This window comes from Sarcophilus harrisii, chromosome 4 (genome assembly GCF_902635505.1).
Source record: "Sarcophilus harrisii chromosome 4, mSarHar1.11, whole genome shotgun sequence".
NCBI lineage: Eukaryota > Metazoa > Chordata > Mammalia > Dasyuromorphia > Dasyuridae > Sarcophilus > Sarcophilus harrisii.
Genome location: NC_045429.1, coordinates 453,225,365 through 453,240,074, shown reverse-complemented (window position 1 = coordinate 453,240,074; position 14,710 = coordinate 453,225,365). Strand labels below are relative to the sequence as shown.

Sequence of the window (14,710 nt, the reverse complement as noted above, 5' to 3'; positions counted from 1 at the left end):
ACCATTTTTCCTCTCTGTGCCTCAGTCTCCTCCTTTGTCAGACGAGGGATTTGAGCACAGATTTCTAAGGTCCCTTCGAGTTTTAACTTTCTGGAACTCTCTAATCATTAAACTTCTCAATATTTACTGAGCTCAGGGAGCCCAGGTCTCTGTATGTTCAGCACACAAGCTCACAAAGTCCCTTTATCAGCCACTGGGGGAAGGGGAGTAATTTCCAAAGGTTTAAGAGAGAAAAGGGGCACCTGACACCAGAGTCAGAGTCCACATTGCCCGTCACTTGTGGGAAGGGGCTGTGAAGGCAGCAAGCCACACCCCTGGAATCCAACCTGGCTTTTTTGAATTGAGTCCTAAACCTGTGATTTCATCTCCCTGAGTAAACTCCTATTGTTTCATTCTTTGTGTGAGCCTGGTATACAGTAGATACTTAATAAATGCTTGTCAATTAATTGATCAATTCTTAGCCATTTACAGTCTTTTCTGAGAGTTTCCTGTTAAAAATCCCATCGATGAGTCAAATCTGAAGAATTTTGTCATTTTGGGAAAAGCATCTCTCAGGGAGCAAAGTTTAAAGGTGAGCAGATCCCAGAGCCCTTCAGAACTGATCTAACCCAACTCCTCAACTCCCCTCATCCTCGGGGAGAAGAAAAAAGGGCCTAAGACACAGGGTTTGTACTTTTGAGAACCTCAGATTTGAATCACTACCTGATCTTTTTTTCTCCTTAGGATAATCGTTCTTTCTCCCATTTCTAGCCCTTCATATATCGGTAGATAGATTACACACAGATGTTCATCATCCTTACAATTTCAAGGAAGAGAAGGGAAGAACCAAGGGGAAAAAACGAATTCGAAATCATTAGAACAAGATTATTTGGATTTCTTGTTGATTGTACTTGATTTCTGGCGAAAGATTGCCTTACTTTGTAGTCACAGAGTTAAACAATGTTGGCTCTGATTTCTTACTAGTTTGTTTCATTAAAATGCATCAGCAGATGGGGAGAATAACTGAAGCACTTTGTGATATGAATCCTCTAAAGACTGTTGAGCCTGATTTTACAGAGGCAGGAAAACAATCCTTAAAGAAATTCAAGGGCTCTGGATGACCTAGAGATAGGAAGTCCAGAATTGAAACCCAGCCTCAGACCCTTAGTAGTTGTGTTACTGCAGTTTCCCCATCTGTAAAAATGTTACCAAATCATTGTACCTCTTTGCCTCAGTTTCCCCATCTGTAAAATGGGGCTAACATAAGCACCTCCCTTATAGGATCATTCTGATGATCAAAGGAGATACTATTTATTAAGTACCTGATACATAGTAGGTACTATATAAATGGGAATGATTACTATTACTATTAGCCAAGCAAGTCATAAACATACTGGCACCCTTTTGGGGAATAAGCTCTAGATTCCCTATCCCATGAAACACCATTGCTTGGAGAAGGATACACACATCCGGCAACCTTGTAACTACCTTGTTACACCTAAATTTCCTTTTCTTTTAAACATATGTAACAGAAGTACATCATTTCTTATAAAAATATGGATGCTACTTCCTCCAATGAGACACTCCATCAAAGGACTTTTTCACGTCCAGCCTTGGAAGGCTGGACTCTCAGTTTCCATGGCCCAAATTCCACTTTCTCTGCTTCCTCCCCTTCCTTTCCCTGCTAGCACCTTCCCTCTGAGACTACCTTCCAGCTATTCTGTATACAATATACAGTTTTTATGTCTACATCTACTCTATACACAACCTATGATTTTTATGTATACAAAATAATGATTTTTTTGTGTGTTTGCCTCCTTACTAAAAAGGTAAGTTTCTTGAGGACAGGAGCTGGTTTTGCCCTTTTAAAAATCACTAACTGACTTCTAGGTGCTTTAAAAATGCTTATTGATCGAACCCCTACTTCCAGCTACTCACCTGACCATCCCTGCCCCTCAGTGGAAAATCCCAACCTTCTAGTCTGTCTTCCATAAGGCATGTGCTACATTTCCATTAGAAGTGGGCTTTGTTCTTGCTTCCAAGCAGGAAAGTCTAGCAACATTTACAAACAGACCGAGCCTGGCCACAGTATTTAAGCTTAAACTTTATGATTTCAACATGGATTTCAAACATACGGATTGCTTGAATTTTTCCTTTTTTTTTTTTTTTTGTTTTTTGTTTTTTGTTTAAGATGAGATTCCCAAAGCATCGGGTTGTATGAAAGAACACACCGCAAACTACTCAATGAAAACTTGGCAAAATTTCTCGGCCCATGACAAACAGCGTGGCTTTTAGCTGGGAACAGCAATCCTATTGGCTCTGATTGCAAACCTATTTAACTATCTTGAAGGGGCCACAAGTCTGTCTGAGGAAAGGAAAGAAGAAATAAAATCATAGTTTTCTTTAAAAAAACAAAAAACTTCTTTGGAAAATGTCTCACGTCATAAAGCTTCCCAGCAGATGTTTAAGACACAAAATTATAACAACATCGTAATCATTTTTTTCTTCTAAAAATGAAATACATTTTTAAAAAATGGAAAGAAGGAGCTTACCGGAGCTGATCAAACACACCAAGGAGATGAGGACGAGGAATCTCAGCATGGGGAATGGCAGAGGGCAGGACTGGGGGGTCAGGAGGGCCGGCTTCCTTCCCTGCAGTCTCCCCGCTCCAGGTCCCAAAGCTCCCTCGGCCTCAGGTGCGATGGCTAAGTCAGAGGTGGAGTGACAGCAGGAAGTTACCAGCAGCGAGTGAATGGGAAGGTGAGCCTCAGACTCCTACCTGCTGAGAGTCTGACTCCTCCTCTTCTCAAGGAAACGTCATGTGGTTCCCACCTCCCCACCCTCACCCTCATCCCAATCATTCTTGGGCACATTTGAATTAAGAATTCATATTTGCAAAGTGATGAATTCAAATAGTTTCAGGTCTCTGTGGGTGGCTCAGGGGAGCTTGGCTTGGGGTGTGGAAATCAGTGAGGAGTGCACTCACTTTCTTGTTGTTCTCAGGCTGCCGGGAAGCAGCAAAGGCTTTGGGCAAAGGGCTGTGAATGCACCCAATGATGTTCCAAACTGTCTTGAGACTAGGAGCCCAGGACAGAACACTTCTGCTGGGGAAATTAAGAACAATACGAACAAGAACAACACTGTGCTTTGTCTCATTGGAGTTTCCCAGCAATCCTATATATTAAGCACTAATTTTTTCCATTTTAAGAGCAAGAAACTGAGGCTTGCCAGAGTTAAAGGGCACGTCTGCTTCCACAAGCAGAATTTGAACCCAATTTCCCTCACTCTTCATTTTCTTCCTCTCTCCCTTCCCTGCCTTTACTATTCCAGTGCTTCTCAAAATATGGACGATCCATTATGTTCCATTCAGTTACAAAAATGCATTTTCCCAAAGAGCTGTTTCAGATTGTATATTAGTTTTTTGTTTTGTTTTGTTTTGCTGAGGCAATTGGGGTTAAGTGACTTGCCCAGAGTCACAAGCTAGGAAGTGTTAAGTGTCTGAGGTCAAATTTGAACTCAGGTCTTCCTGACTTTGGTGTTGATGCTCTATCCACTGCCCCACCTATCTGCCCCCCTGTATATTAGTTCTTATGAGCCATGTTTCAGATCATATACAATTCTTATGGAGCCGTGTTTCAGACTGTATACAGTTCTGATGGCACCATGTTTCAGATTATATACTAGTTCTTACTTATTTACTTATTTTGATATTTCAAAGATGTGTGATTTTATAATTGTATGTATTCTTTTCAAACACATAGACTCCAACCTCCCCATGCCTTTGAAAACAATTTGTACATAGATGTGGGGGAAATAATCAGCCCCTAGTGGCCAACCTTCTCTGAATGTGCCAGTCTGGTTTACTGTTCCCACTTTTTCACCTTTATATGGTTTAGTGACAGTAGGGATTTTACTTTTTTTTTTTTTGAGCGTTACAACATAATCTCAAATAAATTTAGTATAAATTAATCAATCAATAAACAATTGTTAAATGGCTTCCATTTGCAAATGACTGTGTGTGGAGCATTGCATGCAGACTCAATTTGTTGGTTAATTTTGCTGAACTGCATTTATTCCCTCTTTTTCTTGTGTTTGTATTCTTTCTTACAAGGAATAGTTTTCTAGAGAGTGGAGTGGAGGATATGTTTGGAAAAGAAAGTGATGCAAAAAGAAATTATGAAACTTTTTAAAACAGAAAAAGAGAACATAAGCTCCTTGAGGGCAAGAACGATCATGTTTTTGTATTTGTATCCTTACAATCTAATATATATTAGGTACTTAATGTTTGTTGGTTGAATGTGAAGTTATAGGATTTGGATTCTGCTGCTTTCTATCTGTAGGACTTGAAGTCATTTTCTCTATCTGTTGTAAAAAATGACGGGGTGGGACTACCTGATTTTTGAGGTTCTTTTCCAGCTCCGGACTTCATATGAACCTCTCCTTCTTTGACTAGCTAGAACTTGGGCTTCAAAGGCATGGACGTTGGAATTCTGGTTTTTCATTGTTGCTGTTGTTTAGTGGGGAAAATGAAATAAAAAACTTAAAAGAGTTCTCAATTAATAAATGGTAAAAAGATATGAACAAGGAGTTTTCAGAAGAAGAAGAAATCAAAACTATCTGTAATCTGTAATCATATGAAAAAAAATGCTCGAAATCACTATTGATTGGAGAAATACAAATTGTGGTGCTACCTCACACCTATTAGATTAACTAATATGACAGAAAAAGAAAACAACAAAAATTGGAGGAAATGTGGAAAAATGGAACACTGATGCATTGTTGGTAAAGTTGTGAACTGATCTCTCATCGTTTTGGAGATTAATTTTGGGACTATGGCCAAAGGGCTATAAAACTGCATACCCAGAAATACTCCATAGCCAGAAATAGTCTGTATCCCAAGGAGATCAAAGAAGAAGGGAAAAATCCTACATGGACTAATATAAACTCCCTGTTCATTTACAGCAGCTCTTTCTATGGTAACAAAGAATTAGAAATTGAAGGAATGACCATCAATTGTGAAATGACTGAACAAGTTGAAGTATATGATTGTGATGGAGTAGTATCCTGCTATAAGAAATGATGAGAGGGGAAGACTTATGTGAACTGAAACAAAGTGGAGTAGAACCAGGAGAAAAATGAATAGCAATATTTTGACTGTGATTGACTATGAATCTAGGGGTCCTCAAACTATGGCCCGCGGGCCAGATGCAGCAGCTGCGGACGTTTATCCCCCTCACCCAGGGCTATGAAGTTTCTTTATTTAAAGACCCACAAAACAAAGTTTTTGTTTTTACTATAGTCCGGCCCTCCAACAGTTTGAGGGACAGTGAACTGGCCCCCTATTTAAAAAGTTTGAGGACCCCTGGACTAGAGCAACTAGCTTATATAGTTAGGAGAGCACTGGCCCTAGAGTGAGGAGGACTATGAATGATTTAAGTATTCTCAGCAATACAATGATCTAAGACAATTCCAAAGGACTTAGGATGAAAAATGCTATCCACCTCTAGAGAAAGATTTGAGGGAGTCTGAACATAGAATAAAGCCTGCTTTTTCTTTCCTTATCTTTTTCTTTTCTTTTTTATTCTCTTAGCAACATGGTGAATATGGAAATGTTTTCCATAACTGTAGCTATATAATCTGTATCAAAGTGCTTGCCTTCTCAAAGCGAAGAGATGGAAGGGAATTTGGAATTCAAAAATTATTTTTAATAAAAGAATGTTAACAATTGAGAAAAAAAAGTCTTTTTAAAAAGGGAAGGTCCTATTGTGTTTGTTGACAGAGGATTCATTGGGACCTGATAGTATAAGAAAAAGAAAAAAAGAATGAATAAAAACATTTTATAAGGAAAAAAAAACTTAAAGAAGAATGCAAAATATACCAGAGTTCACTAGCATCTGCATAGCACTAATTAAAAACCATATTTCAGACTAAGGAAATCTCATCTTGTCCCTGGTTTTCAATCCAGTGCATGGAGGCAAAGAATAAAATGAGCAAGACTAGCAAGAAATCCACACTACTTGGCATGTAACAGCTCCTACCCAGCACTTAAAAGCTCATTAAAGCAAAGCAATCTACAAAATAGATATGTCTGCCCTTCTTCTCTTTGCCTGAAGCAATGGACTTCACCAATAAAAAAAAAAAAAAATGTGTTCAGGTCCAACCTGAACCTTCTTTCCTGTTCCCAGAAGGCAGGTGGTATGATGGCAAAGATGAAGAATTAGGTCTGTTTTGGCTTTTGTATCCTTGGGGCTTAACACAATAAGTAAGTGAATGGATGGATGGATGAAGAAAAAAAGCATTTAAGTGCTAGACCATAGAAAGCACTTCTTAAATGCTTGTTGTTTGATTAATTAATTATGTTATATCTTCCCAAAGGATGTACGGGCCTAAAAGTCACCAAATCAAAGTGAGCAAGGCACTATTGGCCTAGAGATCAAAGAGATCAAAGAAAGAGGAACAGGACCTAGACTTATAAAAATGTTGATAACAACTCTTTTTTTGTGGTGGCAAAAAACTGGGAACTCTGGGAATCCCCACCAACTGGGGAATGACACATAAATTATGATGTATGAATACAATGGAATATTATTGTGCTGTATAAAATGGAGAGTTTCAGAGATACCTAAGAAGGATGATTCAGAGTAAAGAGAGCAGAACCGGGAAAACAATTTATAATGTATATGTGCGTGTGTGTCTGTGTTTGTATAAAACTTCATATATGGTATATATGACATCATTGTACATAAAATTGCAAAGATGAACAGTTTTGAATGACTTAATAAAACTGATAGGGGCAATGAGCAACCATGATTCCAGATGCAAATTGCTATCTGGCTTCCTGACTGAGAAGTGATAGATTACTATACAGAATAAGATATATTTTTAGATGTGGCCAATCTGGGAATTTTTTTTGCTCAACTATGCTTATTTTGTTGGATTTTTTCTTTTCCTTTTTCTCTGGGGAAGGGTGAAGAGAAGGAGAAAAATATTTGACAATTAAAATAAAATTTATAAATATATATATATATATATAATTAATTAAATAAAAAATTTTTAAAAAGCATTGGTGTTTTCAAAAATTTGAAGGCACCAATGCTTGTTACTTTGGCAAGTTACAACCACTTGGGGCTTCAGTTTGCTTTTTGTTAAAATAAAGGAGGATTTGAATTAGAGACCTTGTGAGGGCCCTTCCAGATCCAAACTTGTGATCCTAGTGTTTTTGTTGGTAGAAGCCAGTTAACAAGTGCACTTGCCCCTTTTTTGGATCAGCAATAAAGAAGCAATATCTTTTTTTCCAGAAGAGGGAGGAGGAAAACACAAAGACAAGTTTTTATTTATCTTTCCTTTTTTGACTGTGGCTGATCAAAGCAATGCAAGCTCCAAAGGCTCTGCCACAGGTAGGGAACAAATAGTCTGTTTGAACATTTGGAGGGGAGAGATTTCTAAATTTGTACATCTTACATTTCTTTTGAACTACTACTTCCTTGCTTGTAGAATACAGCACCTTCTTTGACGTGGCCATGCCGTGTTAGGTGGTCCTGTGCCGGTGTCTCGCCTGTCTCACAATTGATTCCAGAGCTTTTCAGAGAGACCTTGACAGTGTCCTTGTATCCCCTGTTCTGCCCTCCATGAGTGCTTGCCTTGTATGAGTTCACCATAAAATAATCTTTTAGGCAAACATATATTTGGCATTCAAACCGTGTGGCCAGCCCATCAGAGTTGCAGTCTCTGTGGTAGAGTCAGAATTCTTGAGCTTGAGAAAGGAGCTTATCTTGCCAAGAGATTTTCACGCTCTTCCTAAGACAATTTGAATAGAAATGGACCCCCTTTCTGGCACGGCACTGGTACGGCAAGATTTCACAGACATACATACAGTAACGAGATCAGCACAGTGACGCTTGTAGACCTCGGTTTGATATTACCTCTTTTCCCGTACTTTCTTTCAGAGTTTTCAAAATTCGGGGCTAGCTCTGGCAGTGGACATGTCATGTGTACATCCCTGGACAGTATGCTGCCACAGTAATGAACCTATCTGTAACATTCAAAATTTCTGTTTACTCTGACCCCATGGTTTGACATATGGATGACGTGGTGATGGCTGATGGAGAACCTGTTTTGTATGGGTTGACCATCAAACCAAAATGATCACAAATGGCAAAAAAAAAAAAAAAAAAAAAAAAAAAAATCAACCCATCCTTTGTTACCCCTCGGCCTCGGAGGCTGCACTAACTCAACCTTAACAGATCAGAGTGCTTCTCCACAAGGGAATAGTCCATGGCTGACCCGGAAAGAAAACAGTGCGCTGTGAGCAACGATGGAGCAGAAAACGAGTGAGCATCTTTCAGAAACTTGGTGTACGTTTGCTCATCTGGGCCAGAACGCTGGGAAACATCAAGACTGGTTTGATGAAGTGATGGGGAAAATCAGAACTGATCAACAAAATATCAGGATAAACAAGTACTCCACAGGGTTTACCACTAAGACAGATTGCCCATCTCCAAGAAGGCAATATTTGATTCTATCAAAAGTTGGGTGCAAATGAAGCTTAGAGAGATGTAGGATTTTTGGCTCAGTTAAAAGGCAGATGAGATTCTATTTTATTCTCATAGTAACAATCCAAAGTGCTCCTGTGATGCTTTAAGATTATTTATAGTCAAAAACCTATGTGTATCTCAACGATTGAATGGTGATAGAGCCTTACTGATCAATGATGAGGACTGGGTCCTGGAGAGACAGACTGAATACTTCCGTAGTGTCCTCCTCAAGAGACTGAAGCCATTAACTAGATCTTTTTCTAGCAAAATTCCTAATTGCAAACAAGGTTTTGAATATCATTAGACTCCTCTCGTGCGGCAAAAAACTTTGTGCTGATTTCATTCCAGGGGAGATTTACAAGGCAGGGGATCCACTCGCTGCTCATACAAAAGCTGACTGAAATTTTCTGACTTATATGGCTTACAGAAAGTGATCCCCCAAGAGTCCAAGGATTCCGCCACTGTCCAGCTCTATAAAGGTAAAGGAAGTAGACTGTCCTGCACCAACCACAGGAGGTTTCTTTCTGCCATTGCTGACAAGACTCCAGTTTTCCTGATCCTTCATCGGAAGATACTCATCTACATGAGGGCTAGTGTGGCTTCCGAAAGGACTGAGGAATGGGTGACCTGGAGTTTGCCACTCAACAATCCCCCAGGAAATGGCAGGAACAAAATAGCGATCTATACCCAACATTCACTGATCAGTCAAGGCTATCGATATTGTCGATTGGGAGGACTTGTGGAGGATCGTGGCCGGGTGGAAAGCGTGAAGAACTTCATCAGCATCACATGCCAGTTTCATGACGTCATGTTTTCAGAGGTTCTGAATGAGGGATGGTAACAAGGACCCTCTCCGAGTCTCCCTCTCTTGCTTTCCCAGTCACCAGTGGAGTGAAGCAGGGCTGTGTGTTTGCTCCCACGTCTTTTCGTGATGTTTTTCTGTGACGTTGCCAGAAGCCTTCAACAAGGATGAAAAACAGCACCAAGGTCAGTTACTGTATGATGTAAATTATTTAACTTGAAATGGCTAAAAGCCAAGATCAAAGGGGAGGGAGTATTAGTACATAGATAAGTGAATGCAAATACAAGCAGAATACCAAGCGATTTGGAGTGGGGGCAACACTAACTGCTGGAAAAGAACCAGTTAAAAGGAGTCGAGGACTTTAAAACAAGGAGAGAAAACATTCTAGGGACAGGGGCAGCACTTAGAATTGTGCACAAGGACCAAACAGCAAATCCGGCCAGTCCGGTCAGACCTTATGGGAGATGAAGTGACTCTAGGAATGTGATCAATAAATACTTAGGACTATCCCTACTGTGTGCTTAGCACTGTGTTAAATGGTTGTTACCTGAGGGTATTTTTTGTGTATTTCTCCTGTTAACCAGAGAAATACAAATATTGGCTCCCAAGGGAAGGGACCTTAGAGGCAAGCTAGATGGTACTCTTTATTTGATGGATGAATGGAAGTGATTTCCTTTGGTAATCCTAACCATGATAGGCGGTGATGATTGACTCTCTGGTGACACAAAAAGGTTCCTAATAACCCATCGATGTGTCGTCTTCACTGTTATGTGTAGGGGAAGAACCCAACTGTGACTTTGTCTACCCAGACACCCAGGACATCTTCTCAGGTGATGATATAGAAGAGTCCTATAAGTTAGAACAACTGGATTTTAAGATCCAAGAAACCTCAGAGATCAGCTCAATCTTGTAAACACTTTGAATAATACTGGATTATTTCAATGTAATGGTGTATGATTTCAGTGTAAGATATGATGAACAGAAAAATTCTCACATCAAGAATGGGTTCAATAGGCAACATTACATTTATACCATGAAGGTATATATCTAAAATCTATAAAGAAATGGGGGCGGGGCAGCTAGGCGGTACAGTGGATGAAGCACCAGCCCTGACGTCAGGAGGATCTGATCAGACACTTAACACTTCCTGGCTGTGTGATTCTGGGCAAGTCACTTAACCTCATTGCCCCAGCAAAACAAATAAATGAATGAATGAATGAATGAATGAATAAGGGGGGAGGGATGGGCAGATGGAGAAGCAAAGGGTGAGGGAAGAAGAGGGATCCTTGAGTGGAGGGGGGGGAGGTTAAGTAATAGCAAGGCAGATTATGGAGCAGAATTTAATTAAAGAGGCATCAAGAATAGGAAACAAATGTGTGTGTATGTGGGGGATGTGTGAGTGTGAGGACATGTATGTATGTATATATCTACATATGTATATATAAATATATCTTTTTCTTAACTGTAGCTTGCTTGGGAGTGGGGGAGATGAAAGCAGAAAAAAAGAATAAAGTAAATAAGGTGTACAGCAGAGAACCAAAGAACAATTTACAAGGAAATAAAAAAAAATAGACATTCATGAATATAATTTCTTCTATAAGTAGAAGAAATTATATTCATGAATGTATATATATATATATATATATATTTTTTCTTGATCTGGTAATTTGATATTTATTTTGAATCCTCTCTGATATTCTGCTGAGCACATAACAATGTTATCTTGTTTTGCTTTATTTTGTTTTGTATTTCTTTTCTATTTTTCTTTCTTACTATTTTTTTCAAATAAAATAAATTTTAGAAGAAAAAAAATTCAGAGGACCATAGGAAGATTTATGTGAAATGATTATAATAACAATTTAGCAAGTGGTTATATAGTGGCTGCTACAGGGCACCATATTGCATAGAGCACTGGGCTTGGAATCAGGAAGACTCATCTTCATGAGTTCAAATCTAGCCTCAGACACTAACTAGCTGTGTGCCTGGGCAAGTCACTTTACCCTGTTTCTTCAGTTTCCTTATTAGTAAAATGAGCAGGAAAAGGAAATGGTCAACCACTTCAGTATCTTTGCCAAGAAAGCCCCAATGGGGTCACAAAGAATCAGACGCAACTAAAAAGCAACTCGTCAACAACAACAAAATAGTCAAGCAAAATAAATTCCTATACTGGTCACGTTCAAAAAATATTTGTCTTATTCCTCACCAGGATTCCATCATTTCTGGGTCCAAAGGTAGATAATAGTCAAGTTTCATTATCAGTTCTCAGGAATCATGAATAACTACTACACTGAGTGCAATAAAGCACTTACCTAGCCTTAATCACTGATTCCTCTTTGCCTCAAACTGAGATCTGTTAAAGACTTTAGCTTAAAAGGCCCAACATTTCCCATTGCATCTGGGGCCATCTCCAGGCATCCTGGTTTATATCTAGCCAGAGGATCCAGATGGCTCCAGTGGAAAAAGTGAGGCTGATGATTTTGTACAGCCCTCTCACACTTAAATCCAGTTCATTTGTAGGATGTGCCCTCCCTGATGTCGTGGTTCTCTTCAAAAATGAAGGTCAAACTCTATGTGCAAAAATGTTTGTGGTGGCCCTTTTCATAGTGGCCAGAAACCAGAAATTGAAGGGATGCCCACCAACTGGAGAATGGCTGAATAAATTGTGGTATATGAATGTTATGGAATATTATTGTTCTGTAAGAAACGACCAGCAGGAGGATTTCAGAAAGGCCTGGAGAGACTTACAGGAACGGATGCTGAGTGAGATGAGCAGGACCAGGAGATCATTATACATGGCAACAAGACTATATGAGAATAAATTCTGATGGACGTGCCTCTCTTCGGTAATGAGAGGATCCAATTCCGTTCCAAGTGATCAATGATGAACAGAACTAGCTACACCCAGTGAAAGAACACTAGTAAATGAGTGTGGACCGCCTGCATTTTTGTTTTTCTTGCCAGGTTATTTTTACCTTTTTAAATCAGATTTTTCTTGTGCAACAAGAGAACTGTATAAATATGTATACATATATTGTATTTAACATATATTTTAACATATTTAACATGTATGGGACTACCTGCCATCTGGGGGAGGGGGTGGGAGGAAGGGAATAGTTGTAACTGAAGTTTTTGCAAGGGTTAATGTTGAAAAATCACCCATGCATATGTTCTGTCAATAAAAAGCTATATAAGAAAAAAAAAAAAAAAGAATGAAGGTCAAAAAACAAGAAGCATTGTAAGGCAACTGTTTAGATTTTAATTCTTTTTTCTCTCACCTCATCAGGATTAGGAAATTTGCCTTGTTTGTGACTGTCTTTTACCACTATTATCCTCCTTCTTTCTTTTACTCCATTTCCACTTGTTTTCTGAATAAGTTTGATGTATTTCTTTGTATGTATTCAGCCTTTTTTCTGTTTCAGATAAGAGTGAAGTTCATCTGATCTGCTTCCCCCCCACCTTCTTTCGTGTTTCTATATTATTCTTTTGTATCTCAATTACAACAAGTAGCAAGTTATACCCCCCCTTTTCTTCCTTTTTATAGTAGTATATTGTACCCTCCTTTCTCTTTCTCCTCCTCAAATTCTCAGAACAGAATCAATTCATCCCAACCCAGGACTTCAGTTTGTTTTAATTAACAATCTCAAAACCCTTTGAAGACATTGGCAAGATATGTCTTAGATGAGTAGAGATGGCCCCGGATGATTGAGACAAAGTCTAAACAGTGATTAGTGATAGATAAGAAATGAGGCAGAGATGATCTCTTTTACTTAATCTAAAAGAGAGAGAGAGAGAGAGAGAGAGAGAGAAAGAAAGGAAGAAGAGAGGAAGGAAGGAAGGAAGGAAGAAGAGAGGAAGGAAGGAAGGAAAGAAGGAAGGAAGGAAGGAAGGAAGGAAGGAAGGAAGGAAGGAAGGAAGGAAGGAAGATCCTCAGAGTTTATTGCCAAAACAGAAACAATTATTTACATTCATTCTGAGCCAATCAGGACCAACCAAAGACCAAATGAGGCTTGGCCTGGGACTTATTATTAGGTAATCAATGAGAGCCAGAATGATTTGGATTAAGGCATGGTCCTTAAGAAAGAAATCTATGTACATGTATAACCTATATCAGATTTCTTACTGTCTTAGGGAAGGGGGAAGGTAAGAGAAGGATGGAGAAAAAATTTGGAACTCAAAATCTTCCAAAATTAATGTTGAAAATGATCTTTCCATGTAATTGGGAAAATAAAATACTATTAAGAAAGAAAGAAAAAAAGAAAGTTAGCAAGTAAACCCTAAGATATCTTGGGAGATTTCATTGATCAAAATTTATATTCTTTTGGGCAAAGCATCTGTAGGAAAGGATCTTCCATGTGGACAGAGGGAAGGGAAGGGAAGGGAAAAGGTAAGAAAAGAAAAGGAGCTGTATTATCCAACTGGCCAGTTCTGATTGGGCCTCCAGTGGGCACATCTTGCTCCTACTTACAGATATTGTTTTTATTTTTTGATTTTTAAAAAAATAAAGCTTTTTATCTTATTTTAAAATTATTATCATTATAGCTTTTTGTTTACAAAACATAGGCATGAATAATTTTTCAACACTGACCCTTGCAAAACCTTCTGTTCCAACTTTTCCTCTCCTTCCCCCCATCCTCTCCCCTCGCTGGCAGGTAGTCCCATACATGTTAAATGTGTTAAAGTATATGTTAAATCCAATATATGTATGCATATGTATACAGTTATCTTGCTTTACAAAAATTGGATCTAGAAAGAAAAAAAATCTGTGAAGGAAAACAAGAATGTAAACAAACAATAAAGAGAGTGAAAATAAAGCTTTGTATTTTCAAAACACATGTATGAGATAGTTTTCAATACCTTGCAAAACCTTGTGTTCCAATTTTTTTTCTCTTTCCCTTCCTCATACCCCGCTCCCTTAGACAGCAAGTAATCCAATATATGTTAAACACGTGCAATTTTTCTATATATATATATATATATTTATCTATATATCTATATATATATCTATATATATATATATTTCCACAATTATCATGCTGCACAAAAAAAGTCATTTATTCTTCATATACCCGTGTACACTTGTGTACATTGATTTGTTGGAATCACTCTTTGATCTTGTATTTCCAGCCCCTGGCATAGTGTCCAATCAGAGCAGTCACTTCATCAGTGCTAACCCAGGCCAGGACAGAAACACTAAGATATTGGTATTGTTTTCTTATCACATACAGAAAGTCTGGGGAAATTCAAGGAAGTCCAACCCTATGTACCTGGGCTATGGCAGAAAGACTTGGAAATTTGCTTGCGACTTCTAGTACTGCTCCACTCAAAACTACATGAGGCTTCTCTAAAACTGGAGCCCCAAAGTAACATTTCTTATGAAAGACGGGGGTTCTAACAT

General features: G+C 38.6%; 1 protein-coding gene across 1 annotated transcript in view; it reads right to left on the bottom strand.

The window, feature by feature from the left end:
• LIPH (lipase H) overlaps positions 1-2,747 on the bottom strand; it is a 28,695-nt gene extending 25,948 nt beyond the window's left edge. The window contains exon 1 of the mRNA XM_003770284.4: positions 2,532-2,747. Coding sequence (XP_003770332.1) covers positions 2,532-2,580 — 49 coding nt within the window. The 5' untranslated portion in view covers positions 2,581-2,747. The remainder of the gene's footprint in view (positions 1-2,531) is intronic.
• Positions 2,748-14,710: the final 11,963 nt, after the last annotated feature.